The 18,249-nt window shown below is 38.6% G+C and overlaps 1 protein-coding gene across 3 annotated transcripts in view; it reads right to left on the minus strand.

The window, feature by feature from the left end:
* Positions 1 to 604: 604 nt before the first annotated feature.
* Positions 605 to 18,249, minus strand: part of LOC139473607 (uncharacterized) — a 30,619-nt gene continuing 12,974 nt past the window's right edge. The window contains exons 1-4 of one of the 3 annotated variants that reach the window (XM_071256471.1): positions 16,002 to 16,143; positions 13,273 to 14,013; positions 12,001 to 12,125; positions 605 to 10,535 (exon numbers count right to left, since the gene is read on the minus strand). In XM_071256471.1, the coding sequence (XP_071112572.1) occupies positions 10,422 to 10,535; positions 12,001 to 12,125; positions 13,273 to 14,013; positions 16,002 to 16,026 (1,005 nt within the window). In that variant the 5' untranslated portion in view covers positions 16,027 to 16,143 and the 3' untranslated portion in view covers positions 605 to 10,421. The other 2 variants (XM_071256314.1, XM_071256393.1) reach the window with 2 other exon arrangements.

Raw genomic sequence — 18,249 nt, forward strand, 5'->3', positions numbered from 1 at the left:
GGTGTAACACCAACATGGATGGTTGATCTGGTTACTTGTGGTGTAACACCCACATGGATGGTTGATCTGGTTACTTGTGGTGTAACACCAACATGGATGGTTGATCTGGTTATTGCGTAATAACACCAACATGGATGGTTGATCTGGTTACTTGTGGTGTAACACTAACATGGATGGTTAATCTGGTGTCTTGTGGTGTAACACCAACATGGATGGTTAATCTGGTGTCTTGTGGTGTAACACCAACATGGATGGTTGATCTGGTTACTTGTGGTGTAACGCCTCATGGATGGTTGATCTGGTTACTTGTTGTGTAACGCCATCATGGATGGCTGATCTGGTTACTTGTGGTGTAACACCAACATGGATGGTTGATCTGGTTACTTGTGGTAACACCCACATGGATGGTTGATCTGGTTACTTGTGGTGTAACACCCGTGATATGGATTGCTTCTGGTAAGATGTCCCTGACATGGATATTATTCACAGGGGTCGACACATAGTCAGGAACAAACGTCTGATTAATGATGTGATGATGCCATTGACATACAAAACAACAGCATTTAATATATATATATATTTCTTTAAGATTTATTCTTCCAAATATCATGACACATAACAAGTGTAAGTACTGCATGTATCTGACAAAGGACGCAGGGTATGCCATTTCATATGTGTACAGTACAGATCAGTATAGGGTTCCCAGGTAAAATAGTGTGACACTGACATACACCAGAGTACTACACACATGACATGACAGGGAGTCAACCCTGTCAAGCATGTGTTCATCTCACAATGTGATATAAAGAAAGGGTATCCGTATATTTCTGGCTTCAACTCACATGCAAGAGCTCAGGCTGTGAACAGCATACTTTAATTCTGTTGATTAGATGAAAAAACTATCAAGTTTTAGGGAAAATTTTCTGGTACAAGTCCTCTGCTGATAAGACGAGAAGATAATCAAACTTTATGGAACTTTAAAAAAATTATATGGCACACGTCCTCATCAGCTTATCACATATACATTTTCCAACACATTTCTCTGAAGACAGATATTGTTCTAGAAATGTTTACATTGAACTCGGAACTAAATTTTGTCTATTTTATCACTGTTTTGTTCGCAAAACTCAATAGAAACATTTTTTCTCTGAGCAATCTTGTTCCTCTTTTCTTTATCTGTAAAATGTTAAACTAAAATTGTTAAAAAGATTCTTAATCATATGACTTCAGTATCAAGCGTTTAACAAAAACACCATTGACTTTTTATACAAAATCAGTGTATTCTTAGACAGTTAAAACAAACACTAGCCAGGACTCAAAGCACTGTCCCGATTCCTGGCTGACACTCACTAAAATACCTGGCAATAATTCAATCAAATACATGTGATATGTTTGAATCAAAATGATATGTAGTTAATTCACATTTTCTAAATTACATACAGACACCAAACTTTAATGACAACATGTGGTAACTGTGATAGTATCAACAGATCTTTGAAATCAACATAAGAAAACTAGCAATCATTAGTCCATAACTAAATCAAATACACATGAAATGTGTAAACAGGATATAAACAAGAAAACAATACCCACACAATAGTAAACAATTCTAGAGTAAGTGAGCTGGGTTTTAACGCCACTATGAACAGTATTTCAGTTATATCATGGCACGTCAGCTTGATGTGGAAGAAAACCTGAAGTGATGTGGTATTTCAATTATGACAGCATAATAACTTGATTTGCGTGGGATGCCCTAAGGAATATAGGTCTTACACATGTACCACTTTGGTGAAACCCACAGGCGTGAACCTAGAATCATAATCAGAAAAAATATGGGTTATGAACCTCATCTTCACAAGGAAGTTAACCGACTTTGAAAGACCAATTTCCACCTTTGTTGAACTAGGCTGGAATTATGGAGTTACAGTTTGGCTGGACTAACACGTCTCTATCTAGTCCAATCAAAATCTATTAACGAAATCAACATCCGGTTCATAAACAACATGACAACTGCTGTGCCCACTTCGTTCAATTGCAGAATTTGCAGAGCATGGGTACCGTCAATTTGGCGTCGACAGATATTTTACAAATCTTTTCATGTTCTTAATCAAGGTGCTCAAGTGATATGATGCACATATGATGAAATCATCTTGACAGGTCGCCGCCATTTTGTTTGAATTCAAGTGATATGAGAGGTGGAATCTGATTGGTCAGTAGGGTGGGGGATATAGAAGGGACATAATTTGTAATAGCCACTGGTGGTGCGACGATCGAGGCCAGAACTTCCAGTCTAAGTTCGGCAAGGGTGGAACCTGGACTTTTAAAATCAGTTATCTCCCTTGCCTCGGAGAGATGAATGAGCCTATGAGCTAGGTTTCAGACGTGCTTAATGGACACAGCTCTGCACAACAAATTGTGAGATTTAAACAACTGAGCCACCTGTGTCCACACACGATTCTTACATAGTAAACAAACTAAAAAAGATTCATCACTTGCTCCAAGCCACAGCAACAAGTGACAAGCGGATAAATTTACTTTGGAGCATGTAATATGCTCTTAATTCAGCTGCCTTCTGTGAGATTTGCAGACAATACCTGATCTTGATTCAAATATTAAGTATTAGTTTTCACTACCATGCTTTCAAAGTGAGTGAGTGAGTGAGTGAGTGAGTGAGAATGGTTTTACACCGCTTTTAGCAATATTCCAGCAATATCACGGTGTGGGACACCAGAAATGGGCTTCACACATTGTACCCATGTCGGGAATCAAACCCGGGTCTTCGGCATGACGAGCGAACGCTTTAACCACTAGGCTACCAGACTGCCCCTGCTTTCAAAGAATCTATAACTATACTAATAACATATATAACTTTCCAAATGACTGACTTGGAAGACAACAAAAACAAGACAATGTAAACGCTGATTATGCAATATTTGAGAAAATAATGAACAGCACTTCCTGCTGACAAGAATCGAGTGACAACTGTAACCAAGATGTGAATAGTTTAGCATAAGCTCATAGACACAGACCTCATGCATAAAATACGAGAAACGTTTCATCACTGCATAAAGGCCTCAGGCTGAGTTTAATCTGGACATGTTGCATATGTGGTGGAGCAGTTTATGTTCTTCTTCCCCTGGTGTGCAGTTACAAATATTACCACTTGCATGGATTGCAGTGGAGATTTCAACGAGCTGCAGCATACAAACAACATCTCAAGCTGTAGAACTAATCTGTTATCTAAAGGTTACTATTCCTGAATTATTTAACTGACACGATAAAGGGATGGATCGTTTAACACATCTTGACCACATTACTGCAAGATGAAATATTCCTGGTTTGGACCAGCACATGGATCTTGACTATCTTATTTGATAAAGAGGTGTATTCATCAAAACATGAGAAATTTAAATCAAAATAATTCAGCGAAATTACATAGTTGTTCAGATCTACAAAATCTAATAAATGACAAAATTCCATATTTTATGATAATCATTTTCATTTTGAACATTTTACACCTAAAATATTCTTTAATGGTATCAGTTTTTACAAAAGGAAACATACAGGTACATGTTTAAATACAACTGCATCTTTGTTCTTACCTAAATTATGAATAAACCAAATTCAGATCAAGTCTTGCTTCAGGTCCACTCACAAAACATGATACAAATGTACACACAATTGACAATAAAACTAGGCTTAAACAAACCTGTAGAGTAACGAGAACAATCACAACCCAGAAGTAAGCAAAATGGAAAATCCAGAGCATCGTGGAATGAAAACCCAAACAACACAGTAAATAACCATAAAACAATAGGATCACAACATAACTCTACATCTTTATATCTGAATACTCACTTGACAACAATACTGGATGCATTTAGATCTATTCTGTAAATTTGCAGTGCAAGGTCAGGTTATGAAAATACACTAAAACCTAATGCTATGAGGAGTACAATGGATGTTCTATTGAATGAGATTCAACTATCATCATGTTGATAAACAATGAAAGAATCTCTTTACTTATACATATCCAAGATCATTAGCTTGAAGCAATCTTCAACAAAATTCTGCCCTGAATTGAATTAGAAATTACAAAGAAAAAGCACATATCTCGCACGTAGCTACAGGGCTCAAAACCAGTGGAAGCGATTTCTATAAATATAGGGCCAACCCCTTTCCATATCCAATAGAAATAGTCGATTGTACGATTCCGACTATATCTTTAGCATGTGTTTATGAATCACTATCAAATAGTAATGATACCAGGTGTTCGCGAAAAGGTAAGTGTATCCTGCCCCTCTGGTGGCGCACATCACAAACACATGCAAAGGCAAGTCAATTGTTCACCTGAAAAAACATGGGAACATATGGTACAAATGAAAATAGGAAATTGCATCGGACATAAAACTCAAATGTCTCTGCAATGACAAACATATGACGCCAATTTCTGATACTGATACTTATTTCATTTCACTGAAATTAATCATTTTTCAGACTACTCAACAATCTCCTCCACTGATTTTGCCTGATTCAAAGTTTTACCTGAAATAAAACTGGAATCAAAATATTACTGCTTTAAAAAACAACTCCAGCCCTGAAACTGATACACGAGGATGCAGCCTTCTAACCTTGCAAGCCTTGAAATGTTCATGTGATGTTGATCTGTAACTATATTTATTTAACCATCACTAATAGCAACTATAATCAATCAACAATTATTCATATTCCACATGGAAGCCATTATTTCAAATCTTAATACTTCATAAAGGTTGCACACATTATTGTTAAGAGAGTGTTTGGAATGAATATGCAGCGCTTAAAAAACTTAGGCTTGTCGAAGTTGGAATAAAAACAGGAAGCATAAAAAGTTAAATATATATATATATATATTCTGATAAAATGAAAATCAACAAGGCCTTAAACAAAGTGCCATATTATGCCACAGGAAGACAACAAGACAGAGGGTAACCATGGGAACGATGGGATGGACACATAGTTGACATTGACAAAACACTTATACACTGTATATTGCATTTATAAGTCTGATATGCATCTGGGTATGGATCCAGTCTTTGGTAAATAATAGGTGGACAAGTACACACTAGGAAAACACTGAGAATGATGGAATCTTGCAATTCAGCCTGCAAGAACACTGTCAAATGATTTTGAGGCCAGACTAATTTGTGATATTTCCATATAAAGGTTGTACACGTAAATGTTAAGAGCAATTGTGGAATGAAAATGCAAAACTTCTTAAAACAGGCTTGACTAAGTTGGAACAGAAGCTTGGAGCTTAAAGATATACACATATGTTGATAAAATGTAAATCAACAAAGCCTTTGGTGCAGACTCGTAGTTTAAGATATTTAAAAAAATTAGACTCAAATCAACCCTGTCAAAACCTTTTGGCAAATTGACAAAGAAAACATTCTAAAATGAACAAACTAATCTGGTCTGGCCATTGCTTTAAATAACATCCTCCCTGATCACCACCGGAAGAAGGAACAAGATGTTCAATCATAAAGTTATCACAAAGTCTTCAAAATCATATCTATGCTATTCATTTTCAAGATATAGTTTCAAAGCTCTTTGTATAATCCTCCTTTGACAATAATAAAGATAATATTAAATGGAGTTATCAATGAGAGAAGAAACTAAAGCTGGACCTGCTTCAAGTCCACACTGCTGTCCTTGACAGTGGTAGAAACTGACACTTTTAGTCCACATAATAACATATAGCAAAATAATTAATAATGGCAATTTTTACAAGTCCTTATGATACCTTAACTGTTGGGTAATTTTTCAAGGACTACTGGACTAGCGCCAATTTCTAATGCTGATAAATACTGTGCTCCTTTGAACATGCCAGCAATTTTAAGGAATTAATATTATCATAATACCCCATAAAGGCCACACAGTTAACATTCCCTACCATAGGAAAACCTTTGAGACTGTAAGTGTCAGGAGCATTCGTTTAATAGAAAAATCATTGATCATCTTGTCCATGCTTCCCCAGGTGATGAGGACCCCTGCTCAGAGTGAGTGAGTGAGCGGACATTGCTTGATGCATCATCAACAAGTTCACCAAGTACTTAGGCCAGCTCCATCCTTCATATTCTCAGGTGACGAGGAATGAGTTTATTGTACGATATGACCTTGTGGAATGATCCAATATGAATGAAATTACATGTTATATACAGATGTGGTGATAATTGTAGTGACAATGACTTTGCAAAATAAGGATTCATTCCAAATTCTTGGAATCAGTCATCACAAATGTTATTTGTTTGTAAATATTGGCAACATATTGTACTGTGTGAGTGGTCAACTACCAAACTACCATCCTCTACACTTGCTACTTACTTTTATCTAGGACTATAAATATTGAAACAAAAGCACCATGCAGGAAAACTTCAACACTGACATTGAACATACCAGTCCTAAGTCGTTTGAGTTTTACAATAACATTGAACAAAATGTTTGATTTCAGAAATATGGCACATATGAGACCAAACTCAGTGAATACTGATAACTAAAATTTCAGCTAAATGGTTATTCTATTAACAAAGATAATGAGAGAGGCCATGGTAGGCGACACCAAAATTGCTTCTCAGCAAGCTGCTTGTATTAGAGTAACACTAAATAACTTTATAATTATTTGTAAAATGTTGATATAACCATTATGATAACGATAGAAACAAAAACCTTAAAAGATGTTAACCAAATGTCAGACAAATTGCAAAAATGTCATCTTGTTTGAGTCTATTTCATATTGACAACTTAAAGATCAGGTCAATCCAATAATCTGTTGCCTTTGCTTGTTGTAAACCTAACCTTTCTCACTAAGACCAGACAAGCTATTTTCTTGTCTTGCAATAGTGAAACTAATCTAAATGCTGCGTTTCATTGAAAATATACTATTTCTAAAACACAATATGGTTTGAATTTTGCATACAGCTTTCATTTAAAGATTGCTTCTTGGCATTGTCCATGAAAATATATAAAACAAGAAATTAAATTGGTTTGGATTCATTTTCATTCGTTAATGGTAACATTAACTTTGTCGATCATGGTAAAATATCTATATACTAACATGTATAAAAAAATAAAAATAAAGTAAGCCACCAATTCGAAGCCTGCATCAAGTAAAAATTTCTTTCGGTCTAGGAGGTTCAGGAAATAATAGTCCATATACTAACACTTAAATGTACAGAAATGGATGCCAAAAGGTCAATTTTAGATGGTTGACTTAAAAAGTTTTTGGCACAGACTGTATCCAGATTGCTGCAGACACAATCTCTGCAAAAGAGTCCTACCGCGAACATAAGTCATTGATCTGACAAAGGGTCAAGAAGTAGCCCTGAAACTTTGTGACAAATAATAAATTGATATCCAAAATTAGTTTCTTGTGTTCATGTTCTGCCAACTTCTAAATGCCAATCAAAGACGTGATTCATATCTTGACAAAAGGACAACATACCACCTATAGGGTATACTCAACTACTCAAGGTATCAAAGTTCATGTTGTTGTGAGAATTATTATGCATATGACACATGGGAAGATGATCATGAGGGGAATATGGAATGATGAGATCCGATGTGGTACAACACTCATCATAGGATGACACACACATAATACAGGGTTTCACTTCTATAAAAATACTGTGCTGCATATATATGTAACAAGTGAGTTGGGCGATGGACTGACTATGTGAACGACTGCCTACACATCATTTACACATTTAAACCCGAACACGAATCTCCCATACATACAATCTATTACCTAATCCTTAAATGTTTCAAATGTAAACTCTCAGAATATACTCACACACATTGCCAAATTCTGAATAAAATCCAACTGTAATCAAGATATTAACAATACAATACCTATTGCACAATCTTCCGTAAATCAAAGTTCCTTTGCATCGAGCTCAAACTGCATAAAGAGCAGAAAACAGGTACTATAACCATGACGATTCACTGCATTGAAACATCAAAAGATGCACAAACAGGTTAAACAAAATTATTTCAACGTTTTGACATCTTGAATATACTTCTCTAAACAAGTTTGCATGAATTTACTGCGATTGAAAACAAATGATTAATGATGTATTCAGAAGGCTGATTAATTTGACAGGCAGGACTATTAGAGTTATCTCCCTTTAATGTTTAGCCTATGGGTTAAGGAAAGACTGACCCTGTTGATGTGGTCTTGATTTGCTTCTTGCAATCTTTTCAGAATAATTGTTGATAAAAATCATTTATTTTTGGGGTTAAGAAATGCAAGGTTAAGAAACATAAGATCAGTTTTGCTTGAAATGGTAAAATAACTGACCATCTTAATAACTAAAATGGATGGACAAAATTATGCTTACATTGTCAGACTGATGTACTGATCAATGCAGAATTGGGAAAACAGCACTAATCACTTGTAACATCAATACATTCACAACCAGTAATAGTTTTGTTCTTCAAAACATCAGAAACAAAGAGAAAATTATACAAAAACACTCTGTAAATAATTCCTGCTACTGACTGGCCTATATATCTACTGTATTAGCTTAAACACTTTGCACATTGTCATCAATAATGCTTAACAAGGCTAATAAATATCTCGTATATATCAAGTTCATATCATTAGCAGTTGTAGTAATCTAAACATTTTTCATAAATAACTTCTCAAGATTAATATTATCCTGAAGTGGCAAATCTTGGCACATAGAATTGTCAAACTAACATATTCTTAACTTCTTTCCAAATGGTATTATTTGCCTCAAACTTCAACTATATACCAGCTTAACAAGAGCCAGGGAACACATTCAAATCTTCGAAGCATTTCATCTTGGTGAATTTGCCCAAAATAACAGATCTTTTCACTTATGCATAAACACAACAGGTTTTGCATAGCAGTTGTTTTGGAAATGCAGTTTACTGCTCATCTCATTTTGATACATTTCCAACAATTTCAAAATTTGAAATTTGACACTGTTCCCTGGCTTTTAAAAGACTGCAGTTTCTTAAATGTTATATATTCATAGTAATGCTTTATCTACCATTGTTTTGATAGGCTGTCTATGATATGTTTCTTTTTTGAGATTCTGACATGATCTCGCTGTGAATGTTCCTTGTTGAACAACAGTTGCCCTAGAAGTTGCCCTAGCTTCAACCTTGAACAACATAAACAACACATCTCTCATGTAGGTCTGTGTGACCTCCATCACTCACATCTGCATACATCAGCACCATCGGAATAGGACATATCCACCATCAGGGCTGTTGTGTTTTGTTCAACAGCCCTGATCAATCACATAGACTAGCATATTGTGGACATACTGCATAACTTGGTCATCAACTCAGGACACACAAGGGTTCTTGTTTCACCAATCTCAAGACCACAGTGTGAGAATCCGTGTATTTCAACATTTGTCTTCAACAACGTGTATTAAACTCACTGTAAGACTTTGTCAATCTGGGAACATGTCTTTCTGATTTCGAAGTTCCTGCTCAAATGTGGAAGTACTAGGTAAAATGTCCATCACAGTATTTGTTCCAAGGTTCATCAAAGAACTTGCTCAAATGTCCTTCAAGTACTTGCTCAAATGTGAAAGTACTTGCTCAAATGTCCTTCAAGTACTTGCTCAAATGTGAAAGTACTTGCTCAAATGTCTTTCAAGTACTTGCTCAAATGTTCAAGTACTTGCCCAAATGTCCTTCAAATACTTGCTCAAATATTCTTCAAGTACTTGCTCAAATGTCCTTCAAGTACTTGCTCAAAAATTCTTCAAGTACTTGCTCAAATGTTCAAGTACTTGCTCAAATGTCCTCCAAGTACTTGCTCAAATGTCCTTCAAGTGCCTGCTTAAATGTCCTTCAAGTACTGGTTCTATTGTTCTTCAAAGTACTTGTTCCAAGGCTTCCCAAGAACACTGGCTAAAAGGTAACAAATTTGATACCAGTGACTTACACATCCATAAAGCCACATGACAGAACTTACTTCAGCGTAAATTAACACCTCAGTGCAACTCTTTCCAAGACCTTGTTACCATTCTCACAAAAATGGCATCTGCTGACAAATGATGCACAGATCCAGAAGGCAATGTTCTCTAAAATGATTATTCATCTCAGAACCCAGGACTGGTTACCATGGACACATTACCACATAGTAAGATACCAAGAATGGTACAGATCACTTCACACATGCCAAACACAGGTCTTAACTAGTTTCACGAAACATCCGATTCCAATGACGCAAACAAGAGAAATGTTGACCTGCATGCCCTCCAGGTGTCTGAAGTTGGAGTGTTTAGCGTTAATTAGTGGGTCGTCTGTTGAGATGAGCCCATTTTGCATGTGTCTGAACTTAGTATGTTTGGCGTTCTCAGCGGCCCACATGTTGAGATGGGCCTATTTTGCATGTGTCAGAAGTTAGTGTGTTTAGCGTTCTCAGCGGCCCACATGTTGGAGAAAGACATGCTGTCCAGGCTGTTCAGGAAGGAATCATTGTCTAATGAAACCATCTCATCACTCAGATCCTGAAACAATAAGAACACTCTCATCAGCGTCATCATGACTGATCTTCACTGGATGCACACTGGGTATGGATCCAAGCATAAACAGAGAAAACAATGAATTATTTGCTTAATGATTGCTGAATAATGACACCATATTGCTATTTGAGTTCTAACCCATGAAGATCCGGGTAAGAATAGGTCTTCAGCAACCCATGCTTGCCGTAAACATGGTAAAAGGCGACTATGCTTTTCGTAAGAGTCGACTAATGGGATCAGGTGGTCAGGCTCGCTGATTTGGTTGATGCATGTCATCGAATCCCAATTATGTTGATTAATGCTCATGATATCAATCACTGTGTTGACTGGTCCAGACTCAAATATTTACAGACCGCCATAATAATCTGGAATATTGCTAAGTGAAGCCTTGAACAAACAAACAAACTTTGAGTTCAAAACAAATGTGTTAATTACTGCATCTCAAACATCACAGGAGGCCATGTGGCTCATGGGTGAGTGAGTGAATGCACACTCAGAATGCAGCATACATACACACATTTGTTTGTTGTTTAAGCAAAATTCCAGCAATATGCAGTGGACTGTAAATAATCAAGTCTAGACCAGACAATCAAGAGATTGGCATAGTGAGCAATGATCCACACTGTCATGGTACGATGCCACACAATCAACCAATTTCTTATTTCAGTATACATACCTAAACTTTCCTTTGAGAGGAATACTGAAAGAGTCTAATCATGTCTGTATCTCTTGGAGCAAATAAATATTATGAATTACACGAACAGACAGAAATCCTGCTATATCTTTGTACTGTCTGGGACACCTTCAGCATTGGGCAGACTGACTTGGGCCAGCACACTCATGAATATTTCTACTCTTGTTGAAATGATCTAACAGATTTAAGCATGATGAACTACTTAATAGCATTTCAATGTTTACAGCAATTCAGATGTGAACTTTATCATAAGAAGTATTTTCCTTCAGAATCTTTTTTTCTGAACCCAATAGCTTTAGCCCCCCCAAAAGATATTTGTGTTTCCGCTATCCAGATAGACTGATCATTTCACTAGTGATCACATATTATTTAGCATTTCTGAAACTAGTCACAATGAAAGCAGTACCTACTCTTTGTTTCTTGTTTAATGCAGCACTCAGCAATATTCCAGCTTTCTGACAGTGGTCATTAAACAATCAAGTCTGGACCAAACAAACCACTGATTATTATTATGTGCCAATTCCCATGCTGTCTTGGTATGAAGACACCATCAACCAAGTCATTGAGTCTGACCATCCGATCCATTAAGTGACCTCAAGGACAATCAGAGGTTGCTGGTGACCAATTCCAACTGTATCCCATGGTCAGCACCTACTGACTCTACTAAGGGCATGCTACCTGGTACACAAGTATTTGTGGAGGACCTTTATGTTACTCTGGTCCCAGTAAGCCCTATAGACACCTATGTAGACTGACCTTGGGGTAATCAAGATGGCCGTTGATGTAGCTGAGGGTCACATTGTCATCCCAGTAGGTAGACAGATCGGCCTTTGACCCTGATAATGTCCGGCGGCGGCGACACATGAAGATCAGCATGCATGCTGGAGTCAAGATGTTTTACATTCAATGAACCATTGGGTGGGTGGGTGGGTTTGTGGGTGAGTGAGTGAGTGAGTGAGTGAGTGAGTGAGTGAGTGAGTGAGTGAGTGAGTGAGTGAGTGAGTGAGTGAGTGAGTGAGTGAGTGAGTGAGTGAGTGAGTGAGTGAGTGACATATTTCCAGAGAAATAGTTACCTCTATTGTACCATGACATAATTAAATGCAAAAACGAATGAGTCAAGCGGTATGGGATAAGTCCAATCACCTTTAACATGTATACACAACATCTGTCTCATTGTTCAAACATTGTTTTGATTTTCACATCAATATACACAATACAATCAACATTTTTACACTATGAATCATAAACAACTACTAGATCCAAATCATTTTTCAAACGTGTTACAAGTAGGCAGAGCAAGCATGTACTGTTGTGTTGGTCATCTACCCCCTACGATGCCACGATGGACCCCCAGGATAGTGTTGTAGCGCACTTATATATAAGCTTCTGTACTGAAGCTGCTGAAGGCAGCGGTTTCCTTACGGACACCCCCAAAGTGGGGATACTGCAGTTGACCCCTGTATCACAAATCCTAGGGATAACAGAGAACTTCAGAGAGCTTCTCTATATTCGACTGTGACATATATCTTTCGTATCACAATCCGGGTCAACTGCAGTATTTGGGTCCCAACTTTGGGGGTTTATATAGAGAATAAAGAGAAGCCCCAAGACTGAAGTTCTCTGTTATCCCTAGGATTTGCAATACAGTATTGCCACATATCATGTACATTGTTGGGACCACAACTGCAACCATTCATATCAGTTCCAAATAACTACTGGCAACAATTGAGAAAACAGTATTTTCCCATAAATATCAGGGTTTATTATTGTCATTTGAAACCTTTGACTGACCAATCAGAATAGAGAATTTTCCACATTCATGGTATACATAATGTTGTTTAACATGTCTTATGTCAGCAATAGTCAAAGTTATATCATGTTGGCCTGTAAATAATCCAGTCTGGACCGTGTGTATGTGTAATTTCAGAAAAAGTCTGTGACTATATATTTATTATTACACTGTATGTGCAGCGAATGGGTAAGTAAATGAGTGTTTATCACATGTGAATTTCCTTCTCAACAACTTACCTACAACAATAACAAGGACTGCAGCCCCTACTGCGATGCCTATGATAGCTGGAGTAGACAGTTCCATATTGAGGCGGCCATTGTACTCTGGACATCCAGTGTTGTTGCCTGAACAGCTACCGTTACCAAAACCCGGGGATGTGGTCGTTGTTGTCCCCCCTCCAATACCATCCAACGTCGTTTTTGTAACTGTGTCATTACTCAAACCTGTACTCCTTCGCGAATTAACTGTAGTTGTTGATTTGTTCATACCCCCTACTTCTGGAGAAAAAGACGATCCAGGTACTGTTGTGGACTCTACCACTGATGGCAACAGGGTGGGACGGGCAGGTTCCAACACCAGGGTGGTGGCTGAGATTGCACTGAGAGAGTCAGATTGAGTGCCAGGTAAGCTGCTGACATGGTGGATGTCAGGTTCAACTGACAGACTCGCAGAGCTGGTCACAAAGAGCTGACCAAAAGTGTCACCTGTCACCGATGCGTATGTGTCACTTGAGGGCGAAACATGGAACAGGTCTATGATCTCCGCTGAGCCATGTGTCTGAAGACTGCTAGACGGAATTGTAAATGTGATGCTTGATCCTTGGTGCAGGCTGGAGCTGAAACTGGGCTGTATGGCTGTGGAGAGGGGCGTGTCCGAAAGGGGCGTGTCCGAAAGGGGCGTGCTTGTCGGGGAGACAGTGGAGACGGCATGAGCGGGAACACATAGTGTCAACAATGTCACCACACACACCACGGTACCTGAAACAGAAACAGTGAGTTAGTGATAAAGATGATGGATGATAAATAAACTGGAGTGAAATAAAAGAATCAGGTGTTGGAGTAGTATATAATATATATCACTGCATGAGAGCTCAATGTGGGAGCACAGCCACAAGTGATGTCGAGAGGTGAGGTGAGGTGAGGTGAGGTGAGGTGAGGTGAGGTGAGGTGAGGTGAGGTGAACTGAACTGAACTGAACTGGTGTTTAACCTCACATCCAAGTTTACTGTGCTTATACAATTGTACATGCGTGCATGTGTGGCTGCTTGTACAAGTCCGGACTAATATTAGAGTGCTAGCACACTGGGATACCATGTTGCAGTTGTACATGAATACCCCACTTACACACCGTATACTGACTCTGAGCTGACTAGTCCTTGTTCTAGCCCCTTAATCCCAAGCGCCAGACAGGGTAACAAGTACCATCTTTTTACGTCTTTTTGTATGACATGGCTGGGGATGGAACCCCGGACGTTTCCTTCTCTGGGTGGACGCTCTACCACTAGACAACTGAGGCAGTCCACAAGTGATGTAGTGTAGACAATGACCATTTTGGTGAAAGTGGCTGGTGATAACAAGCCATAATAGGGCAAATCTTTTTTCAAACCCACAGATTCTGTGCGGAGGAAATACCTCAACACAGCATATAGCAGCACCTTAGACCACTTGTTCCCTGTGTCACCTGTAGACATTACTGTCACCTGTGATTGAGCATGTGGAGATACAAGACATTCTCCAACACATTCCAACATACAAATAAGACAAGGTGAGGGGAAATGGGGCTAAAGATTATTGCTCTTCTATAGCGATGTGTGTCCGTGTGTGCGTGCATGCAGGCCTGTATGCGTGCGTGTGTGTTTGTGCTGCAGTTTAACATGGACACCCCACTCAGACACAGTATAATTTCTCCTGAGACGACCAGTCCTTGTTTTATCAACCTAATGCTGCGCATCAGGCAGGGAAACAACAAGTACCAAGTTTTAACATCTTTTGGTATGATACTGTATGGGATCTAAACACCGACCTTCCGCTCTCGGGGCGGACGCACTATCCACTACACCACAGAGGAGATCTCTAATAAGACAAAGATTAAGAATACTTTGGACCATCAACTTCATAAACACCATCCATGGTGATATTATTCACCATGGTGAATATTCACACATAAATATTGATATCTTTATCATGTTCATAAGTAGTGATTAGTATTCAAGATATATGACAGGGGGTCTGTAAATAATCAAGTCTGGATCAGACAATCCAGTGATTGACATCATGAGCATTAGGCTGACTATGTACACAGTTTGTAGATGAAATCTATCCACGTTTCCTGATACAGAGGACATGATGACAGGCCTGTGTTCCTATGACAAGCACCTGTGTCAGTTAGGGTTAACAGTAAGTGGATTAAATCAGATGCCCTGCAAAAACAACATTATCTAACACCATAACACCATACCAATACTATAGAGAAATATAAACACACAATGCCATTTAGAAAGTGGTCAAATGTAACAAATGTTATATTTGGGATAACATTTTCTCAGTAAAGTACAGAACCCGGACGGGACAGATTTTCGTACTTACTTAAACATCACCTGTCAAAACAGAGACAAATAAGTAAAATTATTACTGCACATGATACATACATAATCCACAGAACTGATATCTGTTCCATCTAAGCAATGCCATGGACAAATTCACGAGACACAACATCCCCACAGGAGGTACCACAGTATCAAACTGGTTCAACCAAGTTCACATCATATATATTTTACCAGAACACTATGACCCTGAAATTCAAATATTTAAAATTAACTCAAATAGAAACCCACCTGCACGTGTAACCATGCTAGTCAAACACAGGCATGGTGTATACAACAGGGCCATAACACTCCACATAATTGTATGACACTCTCACCAACACTCCTCTAGGCTCCAAGGATTGTCACTTAATTCAATACCACCTAATAATATCCTGCTGAGATCCATTCATTAGCCTTCTTTCACCATTCTGTTTCGTTCCCCACACAAGGGCCATAACCCTCCAGTCAACTGTGTCATCAAATGTGAAGCGACTGCATTAAACACGTCTCTTCTTATCACTAGTTCAACAATATCCTTCAGATCTGTACTAAAGGCCCTAATGTAGGTGTGTAAGAGGATGAGCAAGAACATAGATATGTCCTCCGCCTACACGGAGCAGTCGACAGGGGAAGAAATGGGGGAGCCTTGTCTCCTTGGTGTCTTTGCTACAGAGGCAGTGAAGCATGGGTCATTTGGAGCCATTGAGATACACTCAAACTGACAGCTGAGGTGTGTGACAAGGTTTGCTCAGCTACAGATAATTCACAACTTCGTTACAAGAGCTGACATCTTAACCTCAGGTTGGAGGCTAATCTGTCAGGTCCTGTCTCTCTGTGGACACTGAAACTGAGGCTTGTATACAAAATCTGTCAGGTCCTGTCTCTCTGTGGACACTGAAACTGAGGCTTGTATACAAAATCTGTCAGGTCCTGTCTCGGTGTACACTGCATGAAACTGAGGCTTGTATACAAAATCTGTCAGGTACTGTCTCTCTGTGGACACTGAAACTGAGGCTTGTATACGAAATCTGTCAGATACTGTGTCTCGGTGTACACTGCATGAAACTAAGGCTTGTATACAAAATCTGTCAGATACTGTGTCTCGGTGTACACTGCATGAAACTGAGGCTTGTATACAAAATCTGTCAGGTACTGTCTCTCGGTGTACACTGCATGAAACTGAGGCTTGTATACAAAATCTGTCAGATACTGTGTCTCGGTGTACACTGCATGAAACTGAGGCTTGTATACAAAATCTGTCAGATACTGTGTCTCGGTGTACACTGCATGAAACTGAGGCTTGTATACAAAATCTGTCAGGTACTGTCTCTCGGTGTACACTGCATGAAACTGAGGCTTGTATACAAAATCTGTCAGGTACTGTCTTTCTGTCGACACTGAAACTGAGGCTTGTATACGAAATCTGTCAGATACTGTGTCTCGGTGTACACTGCATGAAACTGAGGCTTGTATACAAAATCTGTCAGATACTGTGTCTCGGTGTACACTGCATGAAACTGAGGCTTGTATACAAAATCTGTCGGTTAAGTAGAACAAACTTAAACATGTTTAATGAAGTGAAACTAAACTTATTCTTTTTTTTATGGATAATATAATCTAGCTGCGGGACAAAGGACATGACACATGCATTTTGGGAAGCTTTTAAATTACCTATCACGTGTTATCCAGACTTGAACATGTAAAATATATGTATCCTTATTTCATAGTCAGTATCAAAACTATCTCAGTACCATACAGTATACTTTATACATTTATATAACAAGAATAGTGTCTGTGTCTGACCCAATGTTGGTGATGTTATCCAGAACAAACATAAATTTATACCTAGGTTATGACCATGGTTAAGTTTTACTGGTATTTAGGGCGGTATTAGTCAGGCCAAACAAACAAAAGAGAAAAAGAACGAAAGAACGAAAGAAAGAATGTTATCCTAACAACAACCTGTTGGCAAAAAAAATCAAAAAACCAGTTAGAGGGAGAGAGAGCGTGTGCTTGCATGGTGTGTGTGTGGTTTTTGTTCATTGTATTCTCCTCTATTTCATTATTGCTTCCTGTTGATCTCATTCCACACTCCAAGTTCTCTTTATGTCTTCTTTTTAATGCATAAATTTCATTTGTAGGATATAGAGTAATGGTTGCAGGTGTACCATTGCTTGTGTACTGATGTTGGTGTTGGTATAGCTTAAGAACCCTTTACACAGGGCTGCGACCTTTGTGCCACCTTTGAACAATCAAAAACTGGCCATGATGCTCAATGGTCGCCTTAACCCAGAAAATCATGTTTCTGTGTAACTGCTCCAGCAGTTGTTCATCAGTAACTGCTCGAGTTGTTCAGAGTCTGCAACCACAATGAAACACTGCAGGTACAGAAAAGAGGTGGTGTCTCAACTTGAGACTCTCAAGAGTTGCCGTGGTTGCTGAATGGAGGCACAGTGATCCCCCACAGTTGTCGTTTAAAGCACGTTGTTGGTCGCCCAAAGGAAGCACAAGGGAGGCAAAAGCATCGCCCTGATTGACGGGAAAATTTGCAGCAGTTCGCATCTATTACCTGGCGACCATTGGGCGACCACTGTGCCTTCATTCTGCAACAACGGCAATGCTTGTGCCT

The sequence above is a fragment of the Haliotis cracherodii genome, unplaced genomic scaffold (assembly GCF_022045235.1).
Source record: "Haliotis cracherodii isolate W230 unplaced genomic scaffold, xgHalCrac1.p SCAF_1, whole genome shotgun sequence".
NCBI lineage: Eukaryota > Metazoa > Mollusca > Gastropoda > Lepetellida > Haliotidae > Haliotis > Haliotis cracherodii.